The following is a 26,326-nucleotide window of genomic DNA, read 5'->3' on the forward strand; positions in this document are numbered from 1 at the left end:
TGAAAATAATTGTTCTGAGTCAGAAAACAGAAGTTTCAGACACATTCAATAGAAGGCTCTGTATTTGCTGTAAAGGGAATGCATATTTTTGATTTCTAGATTTACTTGTTTGTGTGATAAATTACACATGATGGTGATTTATGACAACTTCTAGGAGATTTCAGGATATTACATTTCTTTACAAATGTAAAGGGTGGTCAATCTTTTGTTTTTCATGTTGCTATCTATTCAATCCCGGCACTTCTCATGTTCACCTTCATCCTGGTATTCTATAATTAAGTATAAAATGAATTTCAACAGTGTACATCTCGATATGGGATAACAGTAAAATGAAAACTTTATTTTTGTAATCACACAGATTGGGATAAATGATTACAAGAGAACATGTCATCAATTAACAAATTAGTAACCATGACTGTTTTTCTAGAAATATAATCTGACAGTTTATTTTCACTTTTCACTGAAGTTTTATGTTACCCTTTTATTTATTTATTTATTTATTTATTTGCATGGGTAGGCACTGGGAATCAAACCCGGGTCTCTGGCATGGCAGGCAAGAACTCCGCCTTCTGAGCCACCATGGCCCATCCTGCTATTTGTTATTTTGAAGGTTAAATTCTGTTCTCAGATACAAATAACTTCTATTCAATCAATTGTAGGCAGGCAAATAAATATAGTCAAGCACAGTATGTTCAGTTTATGGTTACTGTGCAAGACTCATTTTGTAAATAATCCCAGGGAAAAGAAATATTCTGACCATCGTAGTTTTTGCATAAGGGGAGTTTACAAATTTATCCTCAGACACTCAAGTTTGTATTTACCTTGGTGATATTCGTAGTAAAGGAATTTATTGTAATTTTTTTTTTCTAGGTTTAAGAATGCATTGCACAACTACCTTTTGGCTTCCTCACAAATTTAGTCTACTATAAAAATTGTCTTCAAAGTCAGAGGAGCTAACTGAGTGTAGAGTGAGGTCCCTGAGATTGTCTGCCTGGATTTAGAGCCTGCCTTACTGTCCAGAAATGCAAACTTGGCCAGTTATTTCTCCTCTCCTAGACTAAGTTTCTCATTTATAAAATGAGGGTTAGATTAGACTATGTTGCTGATTTATTGGAAAAATAAATGAAACAATGCAGTGCATATTATTAAATATCCCAGAAATACAAATGCCTCCTGTACTATTTCTATTTGAATAGTATATGTGCAATATTATTGTGAGATTCTCGTGTACCTACATATCTTATAATGAATGGACACTCAATAAATGTTGAATATAATGATGATGATGATTTTTTGCATGGGCAGGCACCAGCAATTGAAACTAGGTCTCTGGCATGGCAGGTTAGAATTCTGCCACTGAGCCACCATCGCACCACCCAATGATGATTATTTTTAAAGCTGTGTTCTAAAATCTATATTAGCTCAATATTTTAGTAAAGAACATTTTAAAATGCCTAAGGCAAATTGATTTGGACAATATGAGTCTTTTCCTTTTTTATGGATTAAAATGATTTTTTGTTTACATATTTGGTACACACATGAAGATATCTCAAAGATAAAATTTTGCCAAGGGGAAATAATTTGGGGGAGGAGATATACATCTGCATCATCAATATCATCTTACTTTATACACCTCACAACTCTATGAGTATGTGCCTTTATTATCACTATCTACAAGGAAACTGAGGTGTGGAAAAGTTAAAGTAAATTTGCTCACTCTCTAGAGAATGTCTTGTGGGTTAGATCTTCATAGTGGAACAATACATGTTTAACTTTCCATACAAATTGAATTTATGGAACTCAGTAGTAGCTCATTTTCTCACAAAGAAACTAATTACAGCTCATTTTAGAAAGTTAAAATTGCATATACTTAAACAAGTAATAAGCAGATGAGGAAGTGAGAAAGAAAGTAAATACTAAAGGAAAGAAGCAAGAAAAAAGTAAAGAATAAGAAGGAATATAAACCAAACTATCACAGAGTTATCTTTAAGGATTACAGACTTTCAAATTTTACACTATATATTAAACAGTCTGTTCTTTTACTCTGAATATAGATTAAAATAAATTAGAATAGATAGGATAGAATATAAATAAGATAGATAGCTTTAAAATTCAACATAAATTCCATTGTGCAGATTGTTTTTAGACATGTGGATATATTCTTCCCTGTTTAAAAATATTTAAAACTGGCTTCATTCCAGTCATAGATATTAGTGAATTCCAGTGCGCTTATTTATTTCTGATTTTTCTGATTTTTTTAATTGAATAGGAGGGAACCTAGACAAATTGGAGACACTGTCTCGCTTATGGAATTCTCTTAAACTTTTTAGTTAAGAAAGAAAAATCTGGTGACCGTTAGGTTATGTATGTATGTTAACAGTTAATTCTAGGTTTTAATTAAATGTGACAGTTCTCTTTTCTTACTTTTTGGTTTTATCATGGGCAAATTCTGTTTTTACAATTAAGAAAATAAACATCTCTCAATGTAGAGTCTCTGTTGAATAGCTTGGAAAGAGCTTCCTTCCAGGCAGTTATTAATCACTTCCTCTTTGGCTTCTTACCTCCTCATTTCCACTTGGAATGACAGAAAACCCTGGGAAGGGAGGAGCAAGATAGTATCAGACAAGTCAAAAAATATCCTGACGCCAGAAAAGGCAGTCTAAAAGGCAAGAAGATGGAAAATATGGGGTACATATGTGAGGGCAGCTAGAGAATGAGACAGGAGGGGGAACATTCTCCCATTGGTTGAAGCCATTCTGGGAGGCATCAGGGTGATGGCATTTGCTGCTGGAGAGAACCTAAGATGCACACTCAAGAATTCTCACGTCTCCTGGAAAGTGGTCATCACTTCACCCCAATGTTAAATATGATACATGGTGAAAGAGAAACTTGAACCAAATTAGTGCTTACTAACTACTCACTAACATTTAATATAGGCCTTTGTTTCCTTTTTCTTTCTTGGGAAAGGAAGATATAAGCTGGCTTTTGTTAAGGCAACAAGTGGTTATGATTCATACAACTTTCTCTTTTGTTCACTTAATTGCTCTTGCAATAAAGTGTAAGAGATGAGCTATAAAACAGCATACCAAGTAGAATGACCTTTTTCCCTACTATAAATGATCTTCTGAATATCAATTAATATAGTCTTGTAATGAGACTAGCAAATCAATCTTCATGATGGATATGGAAGACTGATGCCTGTCAGTCAACAAGAACCATCTTACTGTTAACTTATATCTTTTAATAGGAAACTAGAAATATGCTAGACAAAAACTATCCACCATATTGAAAACAGGAAATGTTTTATTTTAAAATATTTAACGCAGATTGGTATCTTCACATTTGTGCTTAAAACATGACTGCATGACTTATACAAAGATATTTCTGGGTTGAAACTGACCCTTGTTCTTTAAAGCAGAGTTCTGATTTATAGATTGAAGAATGAAAGCCTGAAATTGCTTTCATGCTCATTTAATTGTGTGAATGTTGCTTTTTAAATGTCAAAATGGAATTTAAATTGTAAATGTATTCATTTGTTCTACAAAAGACCATGGTCATGCTTTGTGACAAATGTAGGATGCTGTCTACATTTTTCTATGTGTTATAACTTTAAAATCAGAACTTTTGACAGAATGATAAACTTGGGAAAAGATAAAGATGTACGTCAATCTCCTTGGGCAATGACTCCCAGAGATGAGTCTGGTCGTGGAACCATGAGATCAACAATGCCATCCTGACCAAAAGGAGGAAAAGAAGTACAACAAATAAGGTATCAGTGGCTGAGAGACTTCAAATAGATTTGAGAGGCTATGCTGGAGGTCACTCTTGAGTTAGTCATTGCTACCTATCATAACTTGCCAAATCCCAACCAAAACCATTCCAGCCAATCGTGAAGAACACCTAGGGCATTATATAAGATTCTACAAAGGTTCCGTGCACTAGGGTAACTTTCCAGAAACCTACAGCCTCCGGATGCATCCCTGGACCAAATAAGTCCTGAAATGCAGAGGGGCCAGCTTCTCCAGAACACCAACTAGTTCTGTCCTCCTATCAAATAATATTGACAGCCCCTTTCAACATGAAAAAGTTAGAATGGGCATGGTCCAAATAATTCTAAAGAGTGGGAGAAAGATCAAAGATGACAGTGGAATTATACAGAGAAGGTAGGGTTTAACACATGAGTATGATTGCTGAATCATTTAGTGATATTATTCCTTAGTCTCCAGTACCTTACAGCAGCTAAAAGTAACAACCTAAAACTGTGGAATTGTAACCCACACCAAACTCTGAAATCTGTTCTACAATTACTTGTTGTGATGTTCTTTGAAATGTATTGCTTTTTGTATATATGCTATTTTTGACAAAAAAAAAAGAAGAAAAGAGAAGTAGTATAACAGAGAAGATAGGATTTAACAAATGAATATGACTGCTGAATCATTATGTTACTGTTTCTTTTAGTCTCCAGTTTCAGAGCAGCTAGAAGTAAAAACAAAAAATCGTGAAACTGTAACCTATACCAAACTTTAAAATCTTTTATATAACTACTTGTTAAAATGTACTTGGAAATTATTGTTTTTGCATATGTGTTATATTTCACAATAAAAAATTAGTAAACAATAAAAAAGATGCACAATTAAATTAAAATAGTTTCTAATAATTTTTATTTTAGTCAATAATCCTCATGTTGCTACACAATAGAAATTATGTAAAGCTTATGAGGACATTTTAATTTTATTTTCAATTAAATTTCTTCAAAGTTGGTCATCATAGCAGTTTGGAAAATATGTGGTTGTGTGGTTTATCAAACTCTGCTTTAATTATTTTTTGGCTTTGCTACCTATTAGTTGTGTTATACTAATTAAATCTCTGAACTTCAACGTTCTTTTCTGTAAAATGGGGTTAATTCTATTTCCTTTGCATGATTGCTGTAAGGATTATAAACGTTTTATAGAACTTTTTACTATGAAAATTCTAGTACCTTGTTTGGCAGGTATACTCAGAAAACGGTAAGCCATGCTATTGCTTCTGTTATTATTAATTCTTAAGTCTCATACCAAACATAAGCCATATGACCAATTTCATGAATTGTCGTACAATTAGTGTTTTCCATAACATACTAATACCGTTTTTCAGTAAAAATTAGACTTTACTGTGGGATATGCAAGAGTGGCAAATGGACTGAATTTTAGGAACGAGTCCTTTGATACTGAAATTGCCTAGCACCTCAGATAGTTGATCACCATTTTCTATTCCCCTAAAAATAAAAAACCTACAAATTTCTATATTAGAGAAAGATGGTGGGGGAGGAGGGAAGGAAGGAAGAGGGGGAGAGAAAAAAGAGAAATGTTATAAAGATTACAGTTTTAAAGGATTTTTGTGATTTTGAAAGTAATATTTTTAAGTGAAGGATTAAAAGACCAAGAGTGCTTTTTTCAATAATAAAATTTACAAAATAATTTTCTTTAAAAAATTCCTGTGAACCCTTAATATGTCATTCTCTGGCAACTTTATTTAAAAACTTTAAATGTTTCAATTTTTATTAAGCTTAATAGCCTTAGTTCCATTAATGTGCTGAAAGTAAAAGTTTTCTAAATACACTAAAATCTAAAAGCACTATTTGGTCAATTAAATACCATTAAATTGATTCTGATTGAATCCTACTTAAGTATACTAAACCTTTTTGTTAGGCAAATATTTGCAGTCACCAAGCCTTTCTTATTTATTAATGCTATTAATACTATTTGGATACATTCCCTTAGTGTCCAAGCTTGTTATCTTAGACATTTTAGTTAGTTTCCCATCGTTATGGGATCATCAGTCTACCAAGGGTCATAGCATCATCTGAAAGAGTGTATGGGGCATTCATAAAAATAACTTCAAAATGCACTTAGAGAGGAATTTTAATCAGAAAATATTTAGTTGCTAAAGAAAACAGGATGCCCTATAATTTAAAAACCTTAATTTAGCAGGCATGTTTGTATCATTTATACTAGGTGGATGTCAGACACAAGACCTCTTGGACAGACAGTGATTCCAGAACTAGCTTGGTACTTGTTCTTTCATGGTTAGGTGCTACTGCTTTGAAATTAGTGGAAACAGACATGCTGTTCCTGAAGGACAGGTGGGACCCAGTATCATTTTAAGATGCCAAGAAGAGAAGAGGGCATCCTCTGGCTGCACATAGTTTACTGTTAAGGCCACTCACAGAACGGTTTTCACTTCTACAAAGGTTTCCACTGAGAAGCCACTATCTTGGAGGAAATTCTCATTTCCTGTTGTTGGAGAAACCTACTGCATTCATCTCTGATTATTTTAAGACTCAGGTCAAGGATGCAGTAAATGACTCTGTAGTCTATATATAATTATATTTTTTCTCTACCTCAACTTGATTTCAATTTCAAATGCCCATTCTGGGAGGAGAAAAGTAATCTGAGCCAATTCAGATTAATTTTGGTCAGCTTTTCTTCTGTTTTTCCCTTCTTTTTCTCTGGGGTGCATTTAAGTTCTGGAGGTGTTTGTGGTGGGGACTGGCTGGTCTTTCCCACATTGTCTCCACAGACACACCCTGGTCAGTGTTGGTCCATGCCAAGGCTACTGCACCCTCCCCTGCCTTCCTGCAGAGATGACTCCACGTGTGGCTCTCTCTGTCACATCTTCTCCACTCTTGCCAGCAAAGAGACGCTTTTAGCAGCCATTGCTACTGGACTGTTCCCAGGACACACTGGTGTGGGGAACTCTGTGAAGGCTGTTGCCTCCCTGGGTTCCACCTGAGACACAGGTACCCCAGTGTACCAAACTTGATCTGAGGTGTTTTTTTGGATGGTTGCCGTGCCGGTAAGAAACCAACTCAAAGCTACACTAGTGTCTCAGATGTTGCGGCCTCTTAAGCTCTTTCAGCCTGGGCAACCTGTTTCTTGTGGATGTCCGGAGGTAGGTGTATGGAAGTATTTTGAATCTACAGTTGAACACATAAACTTTATGTCCAAAATCCATGAGGCTTATGCTCTCAAAATTCAGGCTTCTGAAACTCAAAATCTTCTTGGTCAAAAATCATTGTAGACATTTAAAAAGTCTTATTTTAAAACTCAAAAGCCAAGAAGTTTTCTTCTCTTGTCCAGCACTGGCATTTCTGCTGTAATAGTCCTGCCCTGAGTTAAAGCCTGTGAATATCTAGTCTGAATGGTGACAGAGTTGTAAGGTTAAACAACAGCAACACCAACAAATAAAATAATTGCAATGGACACAAAGAGATATTGATTAATATATTGAAATATTAACAATCTGTGGCTGTTTCCTCTTTCACTGATTTACAAGATCAAGCCCATTGTTTGAAAAGGATCAAAGGAGAATAAAAAGCAGGGAATCTGGATTAGAGATTTCTCCACTTGTTTTTGAAAAATAGCAAAACTTTTTCATAGTCAAATTGGATACATAACATTACTGATAAGTAACATTTCGGAATGTATTCTCTAATTTATTTCTTTGTCTCTACAAACTAACAAAGGAATTTAATGGGCTGAAGCATATATGTTATTGAATAGTTACTTTTAACAGTTAGAATTTTAGAAAAGGTATCTCAGATGAAAATTCAATTAATGATTATAAACTTGACTAAATGTATAGCTTGCCTTGCTTCCTTGGGAATAGGTTCCTTAGGTATAGCTCTCATTATTTCATTCCTCACTTCAACACTTACAGTGGCTTCCTATAACTTATTCCGTGAAATCTGAGCAATTTAACACAGCACTCAAGGAAGACCTTGAACTTACTTGAACCTGCCTTTCCAGGCTTTGCTTTTCCCATGTGCTTTCAAGAATCAGACTCACTGATCTTGATTTCCTTACAAATACTTTCTGAACTTTTCCCACTCCACAAATTCAAAAAGATTAATCTCTTCATGGGGATGTACTCTCTTCCTCACCAATGAATGGGTCTACTTCTTTCACTGCAGCCCAGCTTAAATGGTCCCCTCGGTCTTTTTACTAACCCCCAGTCATAATGAATTACCTCGCTCTCTCCTATCGCTTGGATGGCACTTAAAACACTGAACTGCATTGCAGATATATTTGTGTAGCAAAAAAGAGGACCCCACTGAGAAAGAGAACGTTTGGGTTTTGTTATGGGTTGAATTGTGTTTCCCCAAAAGATTTGTTGAAGTCCTAACCCCTTATACCTGTGAATGTGACCTTATCTGGAAATAGAGTCTTTGCAGTTATGTTCAAGTTAAGGTGAGGTGGTATTGGATTAGGGCTCATCGGTATCCTTTTCAGAAGAGGAGGAGAGACACTGGGAGAAGAAGGTCATGTGAAGGTGAAAGCAGAGATTGGAGTGACACAGCTATAAGCCAAAGACTGCCTGCCAATATCAGAAGCTAGAAGAGGCAAGGAAGGATTCTCATCTACAGGTTTCTGAGGGAACGTGGCTTTGCTGAAACCTTTATTTTGGACTTCTAGCCTCTGGTACACTGTCAGAATAAATATCTACTGTTTTAAGTCACCTATTTAGTAGTGTTTTGTTACAGCAGCCTTAGGAAACTAAGACCAGCTTGTTTAGTTATTTATTTGTGTCTCATTGACAGGGGATAGGCAAGGGTTGGTGGGTTGAAGCGTAGATTTATAACTTCCTCTTCATTTTAGCCAACAATTGTGATCTTCTCCTGTTTCTCCAGAGTAATTTTTTTTAAAATACTCTTTGTGTAATTAAAGAATATAGCAAAGAAAGGGGTCACAGATTAGCCACTAATTCATTTCACTTGACGAGCTGCCGAACAAGCTTAGAAAACTTTGTCAGATAAATAGAAAACAGAAAACAATGAAGATAAAAAAGAACTCAGTTTCCTGACAACACTTTAAACCTTTTCAGTATTTAACAAGTGGCATCTGGTGTTTAAACTCGTTGCTATAACCTCATGTTGGTAAAGATTATCTATTTCAAAGAACACAAAAAATAACCTTACCTCCATCCTTCTTAGTTCATCTCATCTGCTATTCAATTGTGTTTTTGCTTGTGGGTACCTGAAATAGTGAGAAAGAATAAACAAGAAAATGAAATATAACTCAACGGGATTTCATGAAAAGGCAAATATTTACAATTTTAATTGATGACAGACACACACTTGATAAAACTATTAGCATGCAACCCCAGCTGCAAAAACTGAACAGTAATATGTCTAAGCTGGTTAGCAGCAAAAAAGTAAACCAATCACATCGACAAAAAGCCACCATAAACAAAAAAACTGTATTTAAACGATTTAACAGTTTTGGCATTCATCCCTACCATCAAGTCTTTCACTTTCTTTTTTTTTTCCATCAAAATTTAGCTTACGTTTGATATTAGCAAGAGTTGCATTACTATTATTGTTAATTTTAGTTCTGTTTATTACCTTGAGGGTTATATATTGTAAAATAATTTTGGTGCCTCTAGTTAATGTTAATTAGTTGTTTTAATAGCCTATAGACCTATTTGTTATGTTTTTGTAGGTTTACTTTTTTAACTATCAGGAACTTAATAACTGAGAATATTTAACATTACTGTTGCATATGCAAAATTACAGAGTTACTATTAGTGTTACCTGTTTAACGTTTAGTCATCCTTTGAGTCCTGCGACATATTTCCTTAATAATCATCAGCCATCAAGTCTGATAGTCTCAAAAGAAATATCAGCCCTCTAAACTGCCTTCAAGGGCGGTGATATTTAGCACTGAAAATTACAAATAAAGTTTTTGAGGTTGAATAGCAACAACTGGCCAGTGACACTGATTTGTTTGTCAAAACAAATTGTTATAAACTACGCAAATGAAGTCCACGCACTCCTTGGAGTGAAAACAATAAAGTGAATCTACGCAATGCTTACATGTTGGATGGGATATTTAATGTGCGGGGAAACTCAAAGGTTGAAGAACTAGGCATTTAGACAGTGGTAAGTGGTAATCTTACCTCTTTATACTCCATTACTCTTTCTCACGAGAGACATGCTAATGCAAACAAGTCAATCAGAGTTTGTGTTTAGCAAGATAAAGCTTAGAGGATAGTTTAAAATCCATTTATTATTCTAAATCCATTTTTTTCCATTAACATGTTATACATTAGTGCTTACTAACCATGATTCATGTAACAGTTTAGTTTGTTAACTTTTAAATTATTTAACAACCATAAGTTATTAATACATTTTAAAATTATTACACAAATATCTTAAAACAGGCTTGGGTTCATTTTTGTAATTTTTAAATAGAAAACATTTTAGGCATCTCTTGAAGAAGAAATAAAGCAGGCATTTAAAGCTAGAAAACAAGTAATTCCAAATTTAGTTTTTACAAAAGTTTTCAGCTTTATTGACAAATTATGGCAAACATATTTGACAAATTGTGGTTTCCTATTTAGAGAAGCTTACACATGGAACTTTATGTGTTTTTTTTCTTTTTTAACAAATACAGGTTAAAACACTGAACAAATTCAGTTAGCTACATACATACAGTAGCTGCTTGTTTCCAACCCCATTAAAACAGCATTTAAAATTAAATTTACAAACTTAATATCGAACATCTTCATCTAACTGACAGATATTAAAAGACAGGTTAAAACATCTTATCTACAACTTTATTATCAGCTAGTTCAAAAGTCATATTACAGTATTTTAGCAACCCTAAACAAAGTTTTTGCTAGTTGGTTGAGACTCAAAATGTGTTAACAGATTCATGCTTTCTCTTTTAAAAAAAAATTACACACAACAATGGAAAACAACCAAGAGCATATCATCCTACTGAATGATTTATAGACAATGCTTGCCAATGTCTTTTTAAGTCCTTTTAGTAAAATAATACTAGTGTCAATGTCACGCCAACAGTATAGGGGGAAATACAAGAAATATATAGAATAATCATAAGCAGTTATCCCTAGAATAGAAAAAAAAAAAGGACTATTACTTGTCTTGTTGCTGTTTATGTGGAGACCACAGGCTATGAATCGTCTTTGAGGTGAGGTCACAGGTGAGGAAGACCTTCAATATCTACCATAGGGGTGCTCCCTGTATCCCCCTCTGGCTGACCTTGGCGGTGGTGCCTTCAGACTGGAGCGGGTCGTGGCCCATTCTTCTGGTGCTATGGATAACAGAAAGACAGTGACATGGGTTTGGCTTCACAGTTATCAGATATGGTCATTCAAGACAATAGCTGAGCAAGGAAAAGGGAATAAAAGAGGTCAACATGAAAGGCTAAGGTCTTACTACCTTCACCACATGATGAGACCAATCCAATATATATATAAATGCAACCATCTGGATTTGACTTGCAAGACATTTTTCAAAGAAGAGAAAGTTAAGTTATCCTGGATAACTGCACATTTATTATGTGTTAGATTTTGATGCCACAAAATAGAAAGAGGAGATCATTGTAAATCACATCTCATTTAATGCTCAAAAGAAACTGGACAGGTGAACCTGTGGTTTGGAGCCCTTGATTAACTTGGGATTCACCTAGGAATCTTCCAACAAAACGAAACACTAATGCCTACCCCTTGGACCAACTAATTAGAAAACTCTCAGGAGTGGAAACTCAGGGGTTGGAATTTCTTAAATGCTCCCTGATGATTTTTGTATAGTTGAGAATCACAGCCACAAAAGATTTATTGAGATTTACTTGTACTAAATTGCCTTAGACATAGTTCATGAGAGATAAACAAGATATGGAGCAGGGTAGATTTTAAGTAACAAAACCAGTAAAGAATATTCTTATATCATTTTTTTTTCAATAAACTACTTGGCAAATAAAGAGGTAGTAGTACACTGGGAAAACTCCTTCCTTTGTTAATCAGATTCTAGTGACTTCAATGTTCTGGAACCTTGACAAAAATTTAAAAAAAAACACACACAAGAAACAAGCAACCAGGTTTTTGAGTATTGTAGAAAATAGCTATGGCAAAATCTATGCTCAATGAAGAGCACAGCCTGCCTTAAAAGGGCCAGGGCCTTCATATTAAGTTATACTAACATTTTCTGTGATACCACAAACTAGATTATCTAGGCCTTTCAATCAGAATTCAGTTCTTTTTATACTTTGGTAGAGAGCAGATTTCATGCATGAGGCTATGGTAGAAAGAGGTGTGGATGCAGGAAAAGGAGTTACAGAAAGAAACACAAATGACATTGATAGCTGTTATAGATGGTGACAGTCATGGAAATGAGAACTGGGAAATCACTTCAGACCGAGGCCAACTGATGCTGAGGATGTGTCCCTGGATAGTTCAAGTTCCCTTAAGAATACCTCTGCACAAAACAGTTCAAGAGAAAAAATTAAATTACACTTATGAAACTTTAAGTCAAGGGAAAATGAAATATACTATAGAAAAACAATCAATTCAGGAAAAAAATAGTACTTATATATGCAAAGATTAGGTTTCTGAGGAAACCTTCATCAGAACATGATTTTTTTACAGATGATACCTAAAAATAAACGAAAATTATATTGCTTTTGCTATTTCAGGCCAATGTTTATATTTATTATATTATGTGATAAAATATACAGGAGTGAGAAACTAAATATATAGGGGAAATATTACCCTGCCTCTGAGTACAGCTCTATTTAGATCAGGGTTTGGCAAACTACAGCCTATAAGCCAAACGCAGACAGCTGCTTGTTTTTGTAAATAATGTTTTATAGGAACAAAGGCATGTTTATTTGCTTACATATTCTCTATGCCTGCTTGCATGCTAAAATGGCAGTGTTGAGTAATTATGACACAGACTATACAGCCCTATGGTCTGTGTCATAACTAAATCCTAAATATTTACTCTTAGACCCTTTACTCAAAAGGTTTATAGATTCCTGTTCTAGAACACATTGTCTTGAAAGGAGTAGAGAGGATTGTGTAGTGAAGAACTTAACCTTGTCCAAAGAGAGGTCTGGCCTTGGCCATCAACCTCTGGGAGGTAATCTTAGAGTGTCATGCTTGTAAAGCCCATACCAAATATTAAGGTGGGGGCCTTTGGGTCACATAGTATCAGCTTGAGCCCATGAGGGGCGGGGGACTGACATCAGCTGCGTGGGCAACCAATTGTGCCTACATGATGGGGCCCCAGTAAAGACTCTGGCTCAAGTGAAATTCCCTGGTGGGCAATACTCCATGTGAATTGTCACAGATAGATGCCAGGAAAGTAACACTGTCCATGACTCCATGGGGAAGGAACAATGAAAGCTCTGCATTTGAAAACTTCCTGGATTCTGTGCTTTGAGCTTCCTCTCTTGGTTAATTTTAATTTGTGTCCTTCAGCTGTAATAAATCATTTGATCACGAGTATAGCAGCTTTCAGTGAGTTCTGTGGGTCCTTTTCGTAAATTACAGACTCTAAGGGAAGTCTTGGAAAATGTACCTCTGACATTGCAGGGATGTTTGGTGGGATATAGATTTTGAACTTCTGATGTGACCTTTTGAGGAAATCACACATGAATTTCTCAACATAGACACTTTGGAGAAGAATTCCACATATGTACTTGACTGGAATCAGTTAAGACTTTCTCGGATATATTAGAGGGAAAAGTGATATTGTTGAATGCTTGAAAGTGCTTTCTTAGCCTTATGTAATATGAATATTTATACTTTGTCTATGAGATAATCAAGAATATGCCAATGCCTTTGTCCACAAGTGGAAGTAAAACCTACCACACTTTATCTTCTCTTTCTTTAATACTAGGAATTTACTACATTTTGTCCCATTCATTCTAGGGACAAGATAGGTACCTAGGTCACACACTCTTTGGGATTTAGGAGCTGAAATAATATAGCTTCCAACATTCTCAGGGAATGTAAGTCCTGGGTCTTTTCTCAGACTCTGAGCTGCCCTGAATATGTCTAATAATTTCTGGAACATAACTAAACAACCATGAGCAGAGTGACTGAATCACCTGCCACATCCACTCCCAAATTTGTCATAAATTTAAACCAGCATACTTGAGGACATAGATGTTTAATAAGAATTCCTTGCCTTGGCTTTACTTGATTTTATTTAAAGCTCTAGGGATGCTAATAGATGAAACCCTTTGTTTCTTAACGGTTGGCCAACATTAGAATGGGGAGTGCCACACTTCTCAGTGCTTTATTCTCAATGCATGGACAAAACGCAGTGCCTAGTAAGGGCGAAGGCATTGAAAAATCGCATGAATGAAAGTATCAGTGAAGGGTAAAATGCATGAACTATGTGGCAAAAGTGTTTCTAATGACAACCTAAAAAAAGAATAAAAATTGAGCTGAAGAAATTTGATATCAATTTTAAAAGCACTAGAATGAGAGATTTTCTATATGTATTATAAAATCAGAGCTCTTATTCAAGATGGCTAATTAGCTTAGTAGAAAAAATACATTATTCCTGGATTCAGTGGAATAATTTAGTGGAATCCCATTGTGAAAAATGTGCGAAAACATTTGTTCCATTGTTTAAAAATTTGCTTTCTGATAATTCTCCATCTGTATGTGAATTAAAACTATGTTCTTTTGCTCTTGCTGAAGGCTAGAAAAAATGGGAAATACTTTTACGTTAGCCTACAATAACCAGATCTAGAAAAGTAAACAGGTGGCAAAAATAACTCCTATCAAGGCAAAAATGAGTTTTACATTTTCTAAGCTATCTCACAATTAGCAGAAGCAATCAAGGATTTACTTTACTTAATTCAGAACTTGATTCCATTGTTTTCATGTTCTAAATGACAAAGAGTGAATCAAGATTAGAAGTACTATTTCCGTTTGTGCCGAATTTCCTTGATCTACGTTCTTCTAAATATCAAGATGTTTACATATAGTCAAATGTCCAATAGCCACATGGTGAGACAACAGTTTCTCTCAGTGAAGTTATGTTCTTTGAATCTGGCCTGGAAAGTTTTTTTCCATTGTTCCCATATAGTATGCCACTATGTCTTATGTGGTCGACCAGTCCCCTCACCAGCAATATTTAGGTAGCTGGAACTTCCTTACTGCAAGTACCAGAAATAGAAGTGATTCTTGAAAATCCAAGGGGATTCTATCCTGAGAACATCTTGGAAACATGAGTATGGAAAAGAGCCAAGCACAGGGAGACACAAATCATTATGTTTCCTCAAATGAGGTTTTTTCTAAAAAAGGAAATTATAAATGCAGAAAGGGACTTAGAATTTATTTATTCTCTTGGGATTTGACTATTTAGCACACAAGTTGGATTTAAAATAATCAAGGAGCTCCTAGAAATTTTGGATCCCTGGCCAATTGTTTCTAGTCTCATGATGATACTAGGATGTTATTTAAAGAACATCACAGGCAATAAAATTTAGAAATAATTTATTTTAAGTCCATTTGGAAAATGAGAAATGAAGTAAGCTATTTTTAGGATAGGATCACTGTGAGATGAGAGGCACTGGTTAGACCATGAGCATAAATCAGGCAAATAGACAACAAATCACTGCTCAGAAAACGTGTTAAAATATCTCCCAGGCAGAAATGGTTACAGAACAAGTCACGCCCACATGGATGGGCCTTAGCACACAAAAGTGCAGGGCCACATCAAATGCTAGGGTGGTGCCCACCATGCTTCGGGACAACCCTGAACATCCCCAGGACAAGGGAATCCCCATCAAAGATTTTGACACTGGTAACCTGTAACCTCAGTCGGAAATGAAGGAGTTCTGCTTCGGGGGCGTGGTCTAAGAGAGGTGGGGGCACGGGGGCAGCGCCTGGCTGGGCTCGGAGGTGGAGCCACCCAGACTGGGGCCTGGGCTCCGCTCCTCAGGGGGCAGGTTTTGACTCAGGGCGAAGAACAAGCCTAAGCAGAGAAGTGAGTCCACAGGCAGCACTACGGCGACGGGGCCCTCAGTGGGGAGGTCTTAGCTCGGGGGACAGGGCTTAGTTTCCCTCCTAGACACTTGATCGATTTCCTGCAATTTCATGGCTTCCCGATTCAGATTTTAACGTCCAAACAAGTATATGAAATAAGGAGAAAAACAAAGCATTCATTAAATAGAATACTGAGTATTTACGACGTGCCAGCCTCTGTACTAAGCCCTGCAATATGGGGACAATTAAGGAAGGAGATGACAGGGATAAACGTAACATGAAATTTCATGAATTAAAATAAAATTATAATTGATATTTGATGAAAATGCTGGGAAAAGTATAAATTAATTGAACTTGGACTGAACTCCAATGTTTAATCATCTCTAGGGAGGGATTTTCTGAACAAATACATAGTGTAAGTAAGAATACAGGGGCTGTTGAACAATTTAAGAGAATTTATTCTCCTTAAAGACTTTCTTGGATTATTTTTGTTATCATCTGGGTTTATTTCTTAAATTGAATTATAGGATATGAGAGGAGAGACCATCTATAAACATGGTACGTACACCACCAATATTTTTAAGCTCCATTTATGTAAGGGATGCCACTAAATAAAAAGGATTTTTAAAATTGCATTTACAAAATACATACAAGACTCCTATTCAGAAACACACTGTTAACAATTGGGCTGTTGTCATATATATATTTGAGCTATATCAAAATCTATTTAAAAAATTACTCTACCTCTGATTTCTGATCAACTTACTGATTTTTTTACCCAATGAGTCAGTTTTACAGAATGTCACAGAGTGCATTTCTATTACATGCTAATAAGAATCACTGAAGAACATTTTACTTTGATAAGGAGTGTGGATTACCCAGGTAACTCTTCCTGGCCGTTAAATGTTACTCTGGCAACCTCAAAAGCTTTGGCATCTCAGACACTGCTCTCAGCTGAACCAGGCCTTTTAAGTGGTGTGCATTTCTCAACATGCTTTAATTTCTGTGGTAGGACCATGTACTTTGGGAACATTCAGAGTGAGAAAGAAAAATCTGGATGATTTTTAAAGCTGCAAAACAGTGTTCTCCGATTGTTCCAGGGAATTGTTTCAACTTTGAGTTCGCTGGGAAAAAAATGAAGCATAGGGACAAGGGGTCCTCTTGGGAAAACTTGGCAGTACTTAAGTATATGGAAAATAGAACTTTTAATGTCTTTCTTTCCAGTAGGTTTGAAATCCACCTTCAGAGAAAATTAATTTTAGTAATCAGTTCAGACAGGCTGGAGATTACTGAGGGCTCAGATATCATGTTCACGTTTTGTTAGACCTAGATAGCTGTTTGTTTGTATTTTTGAAATCTGAAAAAGAATCTCACAAATTTTTTTTTAATCGACAACAACAAAAAGGGCAGCTGTTCTATTTATCTTAGGTACACTGCAAATCAACATGCAAAAGCTGCAACTAGAACAGAAAACCTAGGTTAAGCTCTATTTTTACAAATCTCTTTCGGTTTGCCAAAATCATATAAGAGCATTACAGTGTAGGTGATTAAAATTCACTCTGGCTCAGAGCCACTGAGTTAGTTAGTTTCAGTTAAGTTTTGATATCTACGAGGAATATCATTCTATCTAAAGGTACCTTTAAATATGTGCTTAAGTGTTGTTTTATGGATATTTATTCTTAAAAGGTGGATGTTTTGTTGCTACTGTAACTCACTATAATAATGGTTCTGTTTTACTTAATTTTTAAATGCCTACCTTATTAAAAGGACAAAAAAAAAAAAAAAGAAACTGCAGAAACTTATTATCATAACATAATCTGAGGGCCAAGAACAGTGCTAGCTATTTTATGTATCTTATTAGCAAATACAACATTTCTGAAAGTAGGTGCTAAGATTGCCTTCCTTTTTAAAATGAGGAAACTAAGGTTAACAAAGTTTCATGTGGAAAGACCCAGGATTTTATCTTTAACTATCTCACCTCTTTCACCCCTCCTTCCTTCTGGAAGAAGTTCCTGCTTCCAATCTAATTTTTTTTCTTTCTTTTTGCCTAGAAAATAGGACTTAATTTATTTTTTTACCTTCCAGGAAAATATAATAATTAGTGATTTCGACAGCATATAATTCATTAGCTGAGAGAAGAGATTATAGTTTTAATTTTGTTAACAAGAAATGTATTCTGCAAAAGCTGAATTTGCTACAGCCAGTTGAGGCGTTCATTTATCCAAAGTGGAAAGCAGGTTATCTGTTCTGCTCGGAGCATTTTAAAATAGTAACGGAACTTTAGAACGGAATGGCTCAACCGTTTCACCCAACACAATTTGTATTCCCACTATGTGAAATTGCAGTTTTGTTTTTAAGATGCAGAGGGTAAAAAGGAATTGTACTGAAGGAGAAATATGGATGTCCAGCATCTGTTTTCACAGAAGAAACGCTAAATTATGTTCCAAGAAAGGCTGTTAACTTTCAGTTCACTATCAGTTATGCTTTTAGGAAATTCAGTCAGCTTCTGGGAAGCATTTACAGCTTTTCTCACTCTTTCAAATTTTTAATTAGATATTCTCTGTTAGAAAAATAATACTTGGGATAATCCATTCAGAGAGTAACAAAGGGGTGGGCCTTTCTAAATACTCTGTTCCCCACTCTAGAATCTAGTATGTGCAAGGCAGGCATTCGGTAATTACTTATTGAATAAATTAATTATGTTTAAATATTTTATATCTTTCTTCCATACCCATTTAAAAAGCTACAAGCCTCCCTCAGAGGATCCCTTCACTTTGAATGGGAGTTCCCAGGAGTCTTGGAGGCAGTACTGCATTTGAATTAGGTTTAGCCTCTTTCTTCTTGAAAGACCAAGTCTCTTAACCCACCTACTCATGACCACTTTAATTGTCACAATTCATTCTGAGTTTCTGACCCGCATATTCAACTTCCTATGGGACATCTCCTGAGGTTCCACAAAGCCAATGTTTTCCCAAACTAAACATATATAAACATATGTATTTTTCTCCATACTACTTCAGCTCCTCTCCCAAGCTACTATCTACCTAGTTACCACCAAAACTGGCATCTTCATCACCTCTCCTCTCCTTTGCCTAATCAGTCGCCCAGTCTTGTCCCTTCTTCTTCCTTTAATGCATATTTAATCCATCCATTTCTTTTCCTTCCTTGCTGACCCTATTTCACTCCAGGCCACAGCATTTCTGCCTGGAATATTCAACTAGTTATCTTGTATCCTTATACATTGCCCTATTCTACCTTTTCCTCTGCCTCCCATGCACAGGGACTATTCCAAATACAATTGATTAGGCCTATCAATGCTCTTTTGGCACACCCAGGATCAAGTCCAAATTCCTTAGCAAAAAATTGTATGATCGGACCTTTGGCTTTATTTTAGACAATTGGAGACTGATGACTTTGGGGATCTTCTCAAGTACAGGTATTATATGGTATTCATTGGAAGTTTTCGAGGATCTTTAAATACAAGGGATGTTATTGGTAAAGCTAAGATTAAAAAATTTTTTTTTCGAAAAGAAGGACATCTTATCTCTGCATGTAACTGGATTGAAGCCAAATAGAGGAAGGAAACAGGAGAGCAAACTCCTTTAAGGTTTAAAGTGCCTTAAGAAGATACATTTTAGCAACTGAGTAATCTCACTTTGCTTAATAAATTGAACAAAATATTACATTTTCCTTTAACAATTAGTACATTTTTGCAGATTAGCTTTTTTTTCCTGGTTTATTTTGGTTCATCTTATGATTGATTTTGGGTAGGGATACCATATACCAGAAATGGGCTTGGTCATGCAGAATTTTGAATATCCTCTCTTGGCTACTGGGGAATTTGTCCTTCAAAAGCATTCAGATCTAATATTTTAGTCTTTGAATAAATTTTGGGTGAAGACCCTAGACCCTAGATAGCTTTTGAATGTAGGCATTTCCAAATGGTCCCTTGAACCTATACCAGATAAACAAACAAAAAAAATAACAACTCAAACCAAAATCAAAACTTAACCCAAAACAATAAATATGAAAATTTTTAATGTAGTATACTTTAAAAATGTAAATCTGTAAAAACAGGAAGACATTTGATAATCCATAATGAAGTGAATTGTATAAACTTTTGAGGGTAAAATCCTGAAATATACGTGTGGCTCAACTAATTGATGCTTCATATTCTCATCAACCTTAATTTGGGCTCAGCGAAACATGTGTCTGTGGCCATGGCTGGGATTTTTATTCTAAGAGCTGAATCCTCTTCCAGGGTTGCTTTCAGTCTACACATAGAAATCCTAGAGCCATTTTCCTTAACCTTCTTCCATGTTCATATTACCCTTATTTAATACCCCCAAATTCACTTCATGCATATACCTAATTTTCCAATCATAATCTGGTTTCACAACTTTCTCTTCTATGACTAAGCTTAATCTGCTTGTTTTGAACCACTGTTTCAGATTGTGAGCTCCAGTAGGGTTAAAAAAAAAAAAAGAAAATCCTGACAAACTTCGGGCTACACCAAGAACAGCATTCCAGGTAGTTTAACCTGCAGTGAGTGCTATTCGTAATCTTCTAGGTTTCCAGGTAAGGCCACCTTGATTTGGAAAGTGCTATGACTTGAATAAGCAGTGATTAGTATAACACCCCTGTTGCTGTTGTTTTTAAAAATTATCTGCTTTAGCTCCTATACTACACATTTTAATAAATTGAATCTATATGTACCATTTCACTTCTAATTGCCATCCATTAATATTGATAAATTAGATAATGTAGATATAATTAAAATTTATATTTTATTCTTAATTTGGCTGTATTTTAGAGTTGTAGAATAATGCATGCAAGTGGTTCTTAATATTTTACATAAGTATATGTCTTTTTTCTTATTTTGGAGGTAAGATATCATCTAGGTAAAAAGGAAACAAAGAAGGTAAATGGAAGGTACAGAACAAAAATGGCGACTGATAAGTGGACACAATGCATAAGCTTACTTTGACTTGGGACTAAAAGAATACTTTTACGATTGTCACATAAAATCTTTAATCAAAGTCTGTGAACTTCTGCCATAGACTTTTTGAAATATGCTGAAGTACATTGTTATAATTCTCTCAATGAAGTTCAATAGTGTCTTTAATTTGTTGAGGAAGGTAAGTTGCTGGCATACCTTCATAGATAAAGAGATTCAATTGTAGTGACCTGCTTGTCTCGCTCGCCCCACGTCCTTTATTCTTCTACTTGAAAACAGAAATGAGTCCAGCCTGTATTATGTGACCAACTTGCTGTTTGACCTTTTCTATCTTCTGTGCTTTTGCCTTGATGTGTCTCAGCCTGCTTTAGCAAGTTGGTAAATGGCTCTCATCTCATACCCCTAGTCCATCTGCTTGCTTTCCCCAGAATCTTCAGGAGCCTTACTCTTTGTGCCTGGCTGCACCAGAAGTTCCAAATGCCAAAAACCTCCTAGAGTATTTACCTATTTCCTACTGCTATATTCTGCTGAGGATGAGAGGTTTTCCCTTGGACTTTTCTGAGTGTCCAGAAAGCCTGCCTTAACTATTCTAGTTTTTTATTTTTTTAAATTATTTTTTCTGGTACATTTTGCTTTTAGCTGAGCTATGGGTTTGACAACGAACCAGTCAGGTTAAGTCATCTGCTCAATACAGAAAGTCATTGGCTAAAAATAATCAATAATTGGTTATATTTTCAACTGGCATAGTTTTTGCCAATTCTACGATTGCTACTACTATCTACTACCACTACATACACACCCCATAGCAACTCCCACTGAGCCATTCACTAAAATATGGCGTTATATAAAGGCATTGCAGCACACTTATTTCAGAAGTGTATCTTAGTCTTTTTCTTTCTTAACCCCTTTCAATAAACCCCGTGTCCCTTTTTAATAAATATAAAAGACTTCCCCAAGTCAGGACATTTTCTAAAGATCTCCTAACAGCACACATCCCTTAGCTATGAATTTTCTTAGCTGGTGTACTTCTAAGTAGGCAAAAATATTTTTTTACTGATTTGCACTTTTATACTGTACTTTGTGTTTTGAAAATAGTTCCTTTTTCTACATTCTAAATATATATCTATATCCTACTGAATATACTTTTTCAAATGGTATAGGATCTGTTCACTCCAAGATTTCGACAATGAATCACTCAACTCTTCCTTTTCCTCAGTTAAAATGATTGTGCCATTAACTCAGCAGAAAAGAAAATGACGAAAGAACTTTTCTACCGTTTGTTTTATTGTCTCAACAAGAGAGTTGTTAGAACCAGGTAGGCTATAAATTTTGTGGACTTTATTTGTTGGGAATATTTTAGAGAAAGTTAAGTTTGAGATTTAACTGTTCAATACACAATTGTTCAAATAGGGAGTAAATTATATTTTCCATTACTTAAACTTATAGTTTGCTTTTTAAAGTGGATGTAAAATGCCAGGTTCTATAACACCGTATTTGCTTAGAAAATATACAGTGTTATAAAATGGCCTAGACATAAATTGTGTTGTGATGTTCAAGAATGCAAATGCTTGCCACAGTTTCAACCACTGAGCCTTTCAGTAACCATGAGAAGCAGATAATGATGGGAGAGTCAGGTTTCAAGTATAATTTGGCCTTCTTATTGGGAGAAAAATGATTAAAAAATGATTTAAAAAATTATCAAAGGATGATACTATATACTAAGATCACAGCCTAATTTCTATAGTGTTCCCACTTATTTGTCTAACTAAAACTTACTACGCAATAGAATCACAGAAGCTTTTAAATAATCCACATGTCCAATTCTCTGCCCCAAAGTTCTGACAGAGTTGACCTGGGGTAGGAACTTACCAGGTGATTCTAAAATGTGTAATCAAGTTTAGGAATCTCTGCTATAAAATGTTCAAAAGCAGGTTTCAGTGCTGCATAAAGCTGTTTAATTCAGGAGTGCATAACTCTTAAAAAATTGAAATTATAAATACACTGAACCTAAAAATTTATCAATATAAGCAGTGAAATAGTGGCATATTCTCTATTTGGCTGTTTCTCACCAAGGCAACAGGCTCTGAATTTTATTATCAAGAGTGGTTGGATTAGATATTCATCTAATTGCAAGCTTCTCTCTACAACAGTAAGGGAGAGAAAATAAGCTACTTTTTAAACTAATTTTGACAGCTGAATTTTAAAATATTTTAAAAGTGAAGGTTCTAGGTTCCCAGGTAAGGAACTTACCTAGGCCTTCTAACTTTGATTAAAAATAAAATTTAAAAATCTGTATTAAAATGAAATAAAATCATAATGATATTCTCAGTAATCTGTCATGTAACAACTTCAATATGAAACATCTCAGAGAAAAATAAATTGTTCAGATAAATATATCCCAAGTTTTTGCCCATATTTAGAAAACTGTCAACCTCCTTTGCAAAATAAAGTCTCCCCAGATGTATATTTATATTTACTATTAAAATGGACAGTCTTTGTGCTTAAATCACATGGCTGGCTTGATTTCCAATTGGCTTCATTTTCCTCTGCTATTTTCACAGATTAATCAATGCAGGCCTTATTTTCACACTGGGATAATAATCATTCCAGCTCCTCAACATAAAATGAATACGTTCATGTTCTGCAATCGACTTGAAGTGAGGCACTCAAATGCCCTAGAATAAGAGGCAAAAATTCTTTTTGCTTTTATTCATTTCAAGAAAGTGTATTAATATTAGCCTCTTTGCTTCCACACAGCTGTCATCCAAAACGCCACTAAAGAATGGATGAATAAGTAGCTCTTCAGTTCATACATTAAATTCATTTTAATAAACAGCTTTTTTTCTGAGAAGAGAATATTGCTGTCCATTCTTAGCTGTCAGTCTCGGAGAGGATTTAGAGGGTGTTTCTTATGCGAAGCACTGCTTAGTCAAGCTCATTTGTGTGCTGTGTTTCAAATGCACTCTTACTGAATTATGAGCTATTCAGACATCCAAAACAGTTATAGGGATGCGGATAAATTAGAAGATATTTAGAAAATGCAGAAACTGTTCTAAAAGTCTTGAAAGTCAAATATTCATATTCAGAAAATAAATTCAATTATTGGTCATCAGAAATTTAATATTTACACTAAGTTGTAAGAAAAAGTTTAAAATTTAATATTAAATTTCCTGCAAACATCTTGAATCATTTAATTGTGATGAAACCCAAAGGTATACATGGTTTTACTTCAACAGTGAAATAAGAGTCCTAAAGAAACAAATAAAATTTCAATTGGGCAATACTTAAAAGAACCCAAACCATGAAGATTTGGGGTTGAATGTCACACTGAGTGAATGGACTTCTAGTAGTTTAACTCCAATCATTTCTGAAGGAAAGCTAAGCGTGGTATTTCATCTAGGCATCCTTTGAATCTTGGACCCGATTACCCTGGGGAGTGTTCCTGATGCCTTCCAATGCCTCCTTTTGGCCAGAATTATTTCTGCCAATCTGAGCAAGAGACAAGGGAGGCTGGGATAACTGACTCTGAGCCTTTCCACATCATTTTCCAAGTCTGGGGGACTGCCAGGAAACTGAAAATTTAGGCAGTTCATTTTATAAAAATGCAGACATTCCATTGGGATTTAGCATCTGTACCCACGAGACAGCCAAAATGAAACAGAAGCGTTACCAATTCAAAATGGAAGTAAAACAATATGTAGAGCTCCAAGATTTACATTTTGGAATAAATATTACTGTTTTTAAAAAGATTGTGCATAGTTCATTAAAGATAAGCGATAAATGGACACTAGTGAACATACGAAGTAAGGAAAATTAATGAAAAATATCCATTTATATTTGACATAAGCGAGAACTCAAATTACTGCTCCATATGTTATTTAAATTTTATCATCGTGTATTGGATTCCATACTGTGAGTTATGTATGGGCAAGAGGCCTGTACTTAAAGCTCCCAGCACTAAAGCCAAATACTAAAATCTGAGTATACATATGCACATTGCTTTAATTAGGATTCGAGGTTATGCTGCTTAGGTTTTACTATATCTGATCATTTGATCTGGTCCTTGTTCTACAGTCTATATGGGATTTGAGAGCAGAAGAACTCTCAACATTTAAATCTAATGACTACATGTGTCGACATGGAAGTATTTTCTTTATTTTATGATCAAAAATAGGAATATTCCTTTCCAACTAAACATTAACAGTTAATTCTGATAGCACCTGTGAAGATATATTAAACTATGCATTTTTATCAAGATATAAACCTAATGATTTTGATGTGAAAAAATGTTAATGGACTTTTTATAAAAGTCTATATTATGTTGTCCCTTCAAATAAAATGTATATAAGGATGGATAAAAAGTTGACCAGGAATGTAGCGAAAAGTAGGAAATGAATATATATAAAGGCAATTCAGAATGATTAAATTTATTTCATTGTGCTTACTTATTTTTTCCATAGTGCATGGGTATTAATTTTAGAGTAAGAAAATAACTTATTTTTCAGGCTAATCAGACCTATTTATATGTTTAGATTTCTAAATACTAGGGCAACAACAAATTCTTAACTATTAAAATAATTTTCAGGTGTTCATCATTTAAAATGCAGGGGTTTTTTGTTCAGTGCTCCCGAGCCCTGTTCTGTGGGCCTACTATTGCACCACAGGTGAACTACAAGGTGAGCCAGAGGCTAATGGGGCCCTGGGATGGCCTCAGGCTGCTGGAATCCTGACTTGTTAGCAGCCTCCTTCCTCAACTCCACTGTGCTGCACACGTATCCTCCTATCTTCTGAGGTCTGCTCCTGGAACTATGTAACAAAGCACAGATTTCCTTGTCTCAGCCCTTGGAACAATCCTCCCCAGCCCCACAAAATAGGTAAATAAGTTCTGCCCCAAATACTATTCTGATATGAAAATCAAGAAGCACTTCCTAGACTAGAATGTACAGAGGTCTGAAATATCTGTATTTTTGAACAAAGGGTAAAAACACCTTGGATGTGAACGACTGCTTACTCAATAATGTTTGAAAATAGCAACAGATTCTAGTGATCAAAGAATCTGGGCCCTGGAAGATAGACTATTTTTAGGCATATCTTTGTCTTATCTTTCAACATTTGAGAATAAGACAAAGTTAGCTATAAGTTTTGTTAGTAAAAGAGGAAGAAAAAGTTAATAAATAAAAACTGCTATCTAACTCATATCTTCCTTATTCTGCCTAGATAATCAAATCCCTTTCTGCACCTTCCCATTATTCTTTTAAAAAGAATGTATCAACTGCTTTCTGAGTACAGAGGATTGCTTGTTGGAAAAGAGTAATTTGGCCCAGAATAAAATCTAGTGTTTCTGGGCAGATACAGCTTCTAAAGTAAAACAGATAGATGGTTTCTTTGTAGCACCCATAGCAGCAGGTAGACCAGACAACCAAGAAAGAATAATGTGTGAGCTGTGCAGTTATAGAGGTGAGCCCTTTGGCAATATAGTTTGTATACATGCACATTTCTCTACTGCTTTACATGGTATAAATGCAATGATTTTAAAACTTAAGTAATTGAAACACAGAAATTTCATCTATCACCAACTAC

The 26,326-nt window shown here is 35.2% G+C and overlaps 1 protein-coding gene across 4 annotated transcripts in view; it reads right to left on the minus strand.

The window, feature by feature from the left end:
• Window positions 1–26,326, minus strand: part of KHDRBS2 (KH RNA binding domain containing, signal transduction associated 2) — a 616,081-nt gene that overhangs the window by 25,407 nt on the left and 564,348 nt on the right. For 2 of the 4 annotated variants that reach the window (XR_013176184.1, XR_013176183.1), the window contains 2 exons: window positions 10,923–11,096; window positions 8,957–9,700 (listed from right to left, as the gene is read on the minus strand). Coding sequence is in view for 2 of the 4 variants with exons in the window: in XM_077162167.1 (XP_077018282.1) it covers window positions 10,999–11,096 (98 nt within the window). In the remaining 2 variants the exon portion in view is untranslated. Of the gene's footprint in view, window positions 1–8,956; window positions 9,701–10,147; window positions 11,097–26,326 lie in introns of those variants that run through there. The other 2 variants (XM_077162168.1, XM_077162167.1) reach the window with 1 other exon arrangement.

Source organism: Tamandua tetradactyla, chromosome 5, assembly GCF_023851605.1.
Source record: "Tamandua tetradactyla isolate mTamTet1 chromosome 5, mTamTet1.pri, whole genome shotgun sequence".
Taxonomy (NCBI): Eukaryota; Metazoa; Chordata; class Mammalia; order Pilosa; family Myrmecophagidae; genus Tamandua; species Tamandua tetradactyla.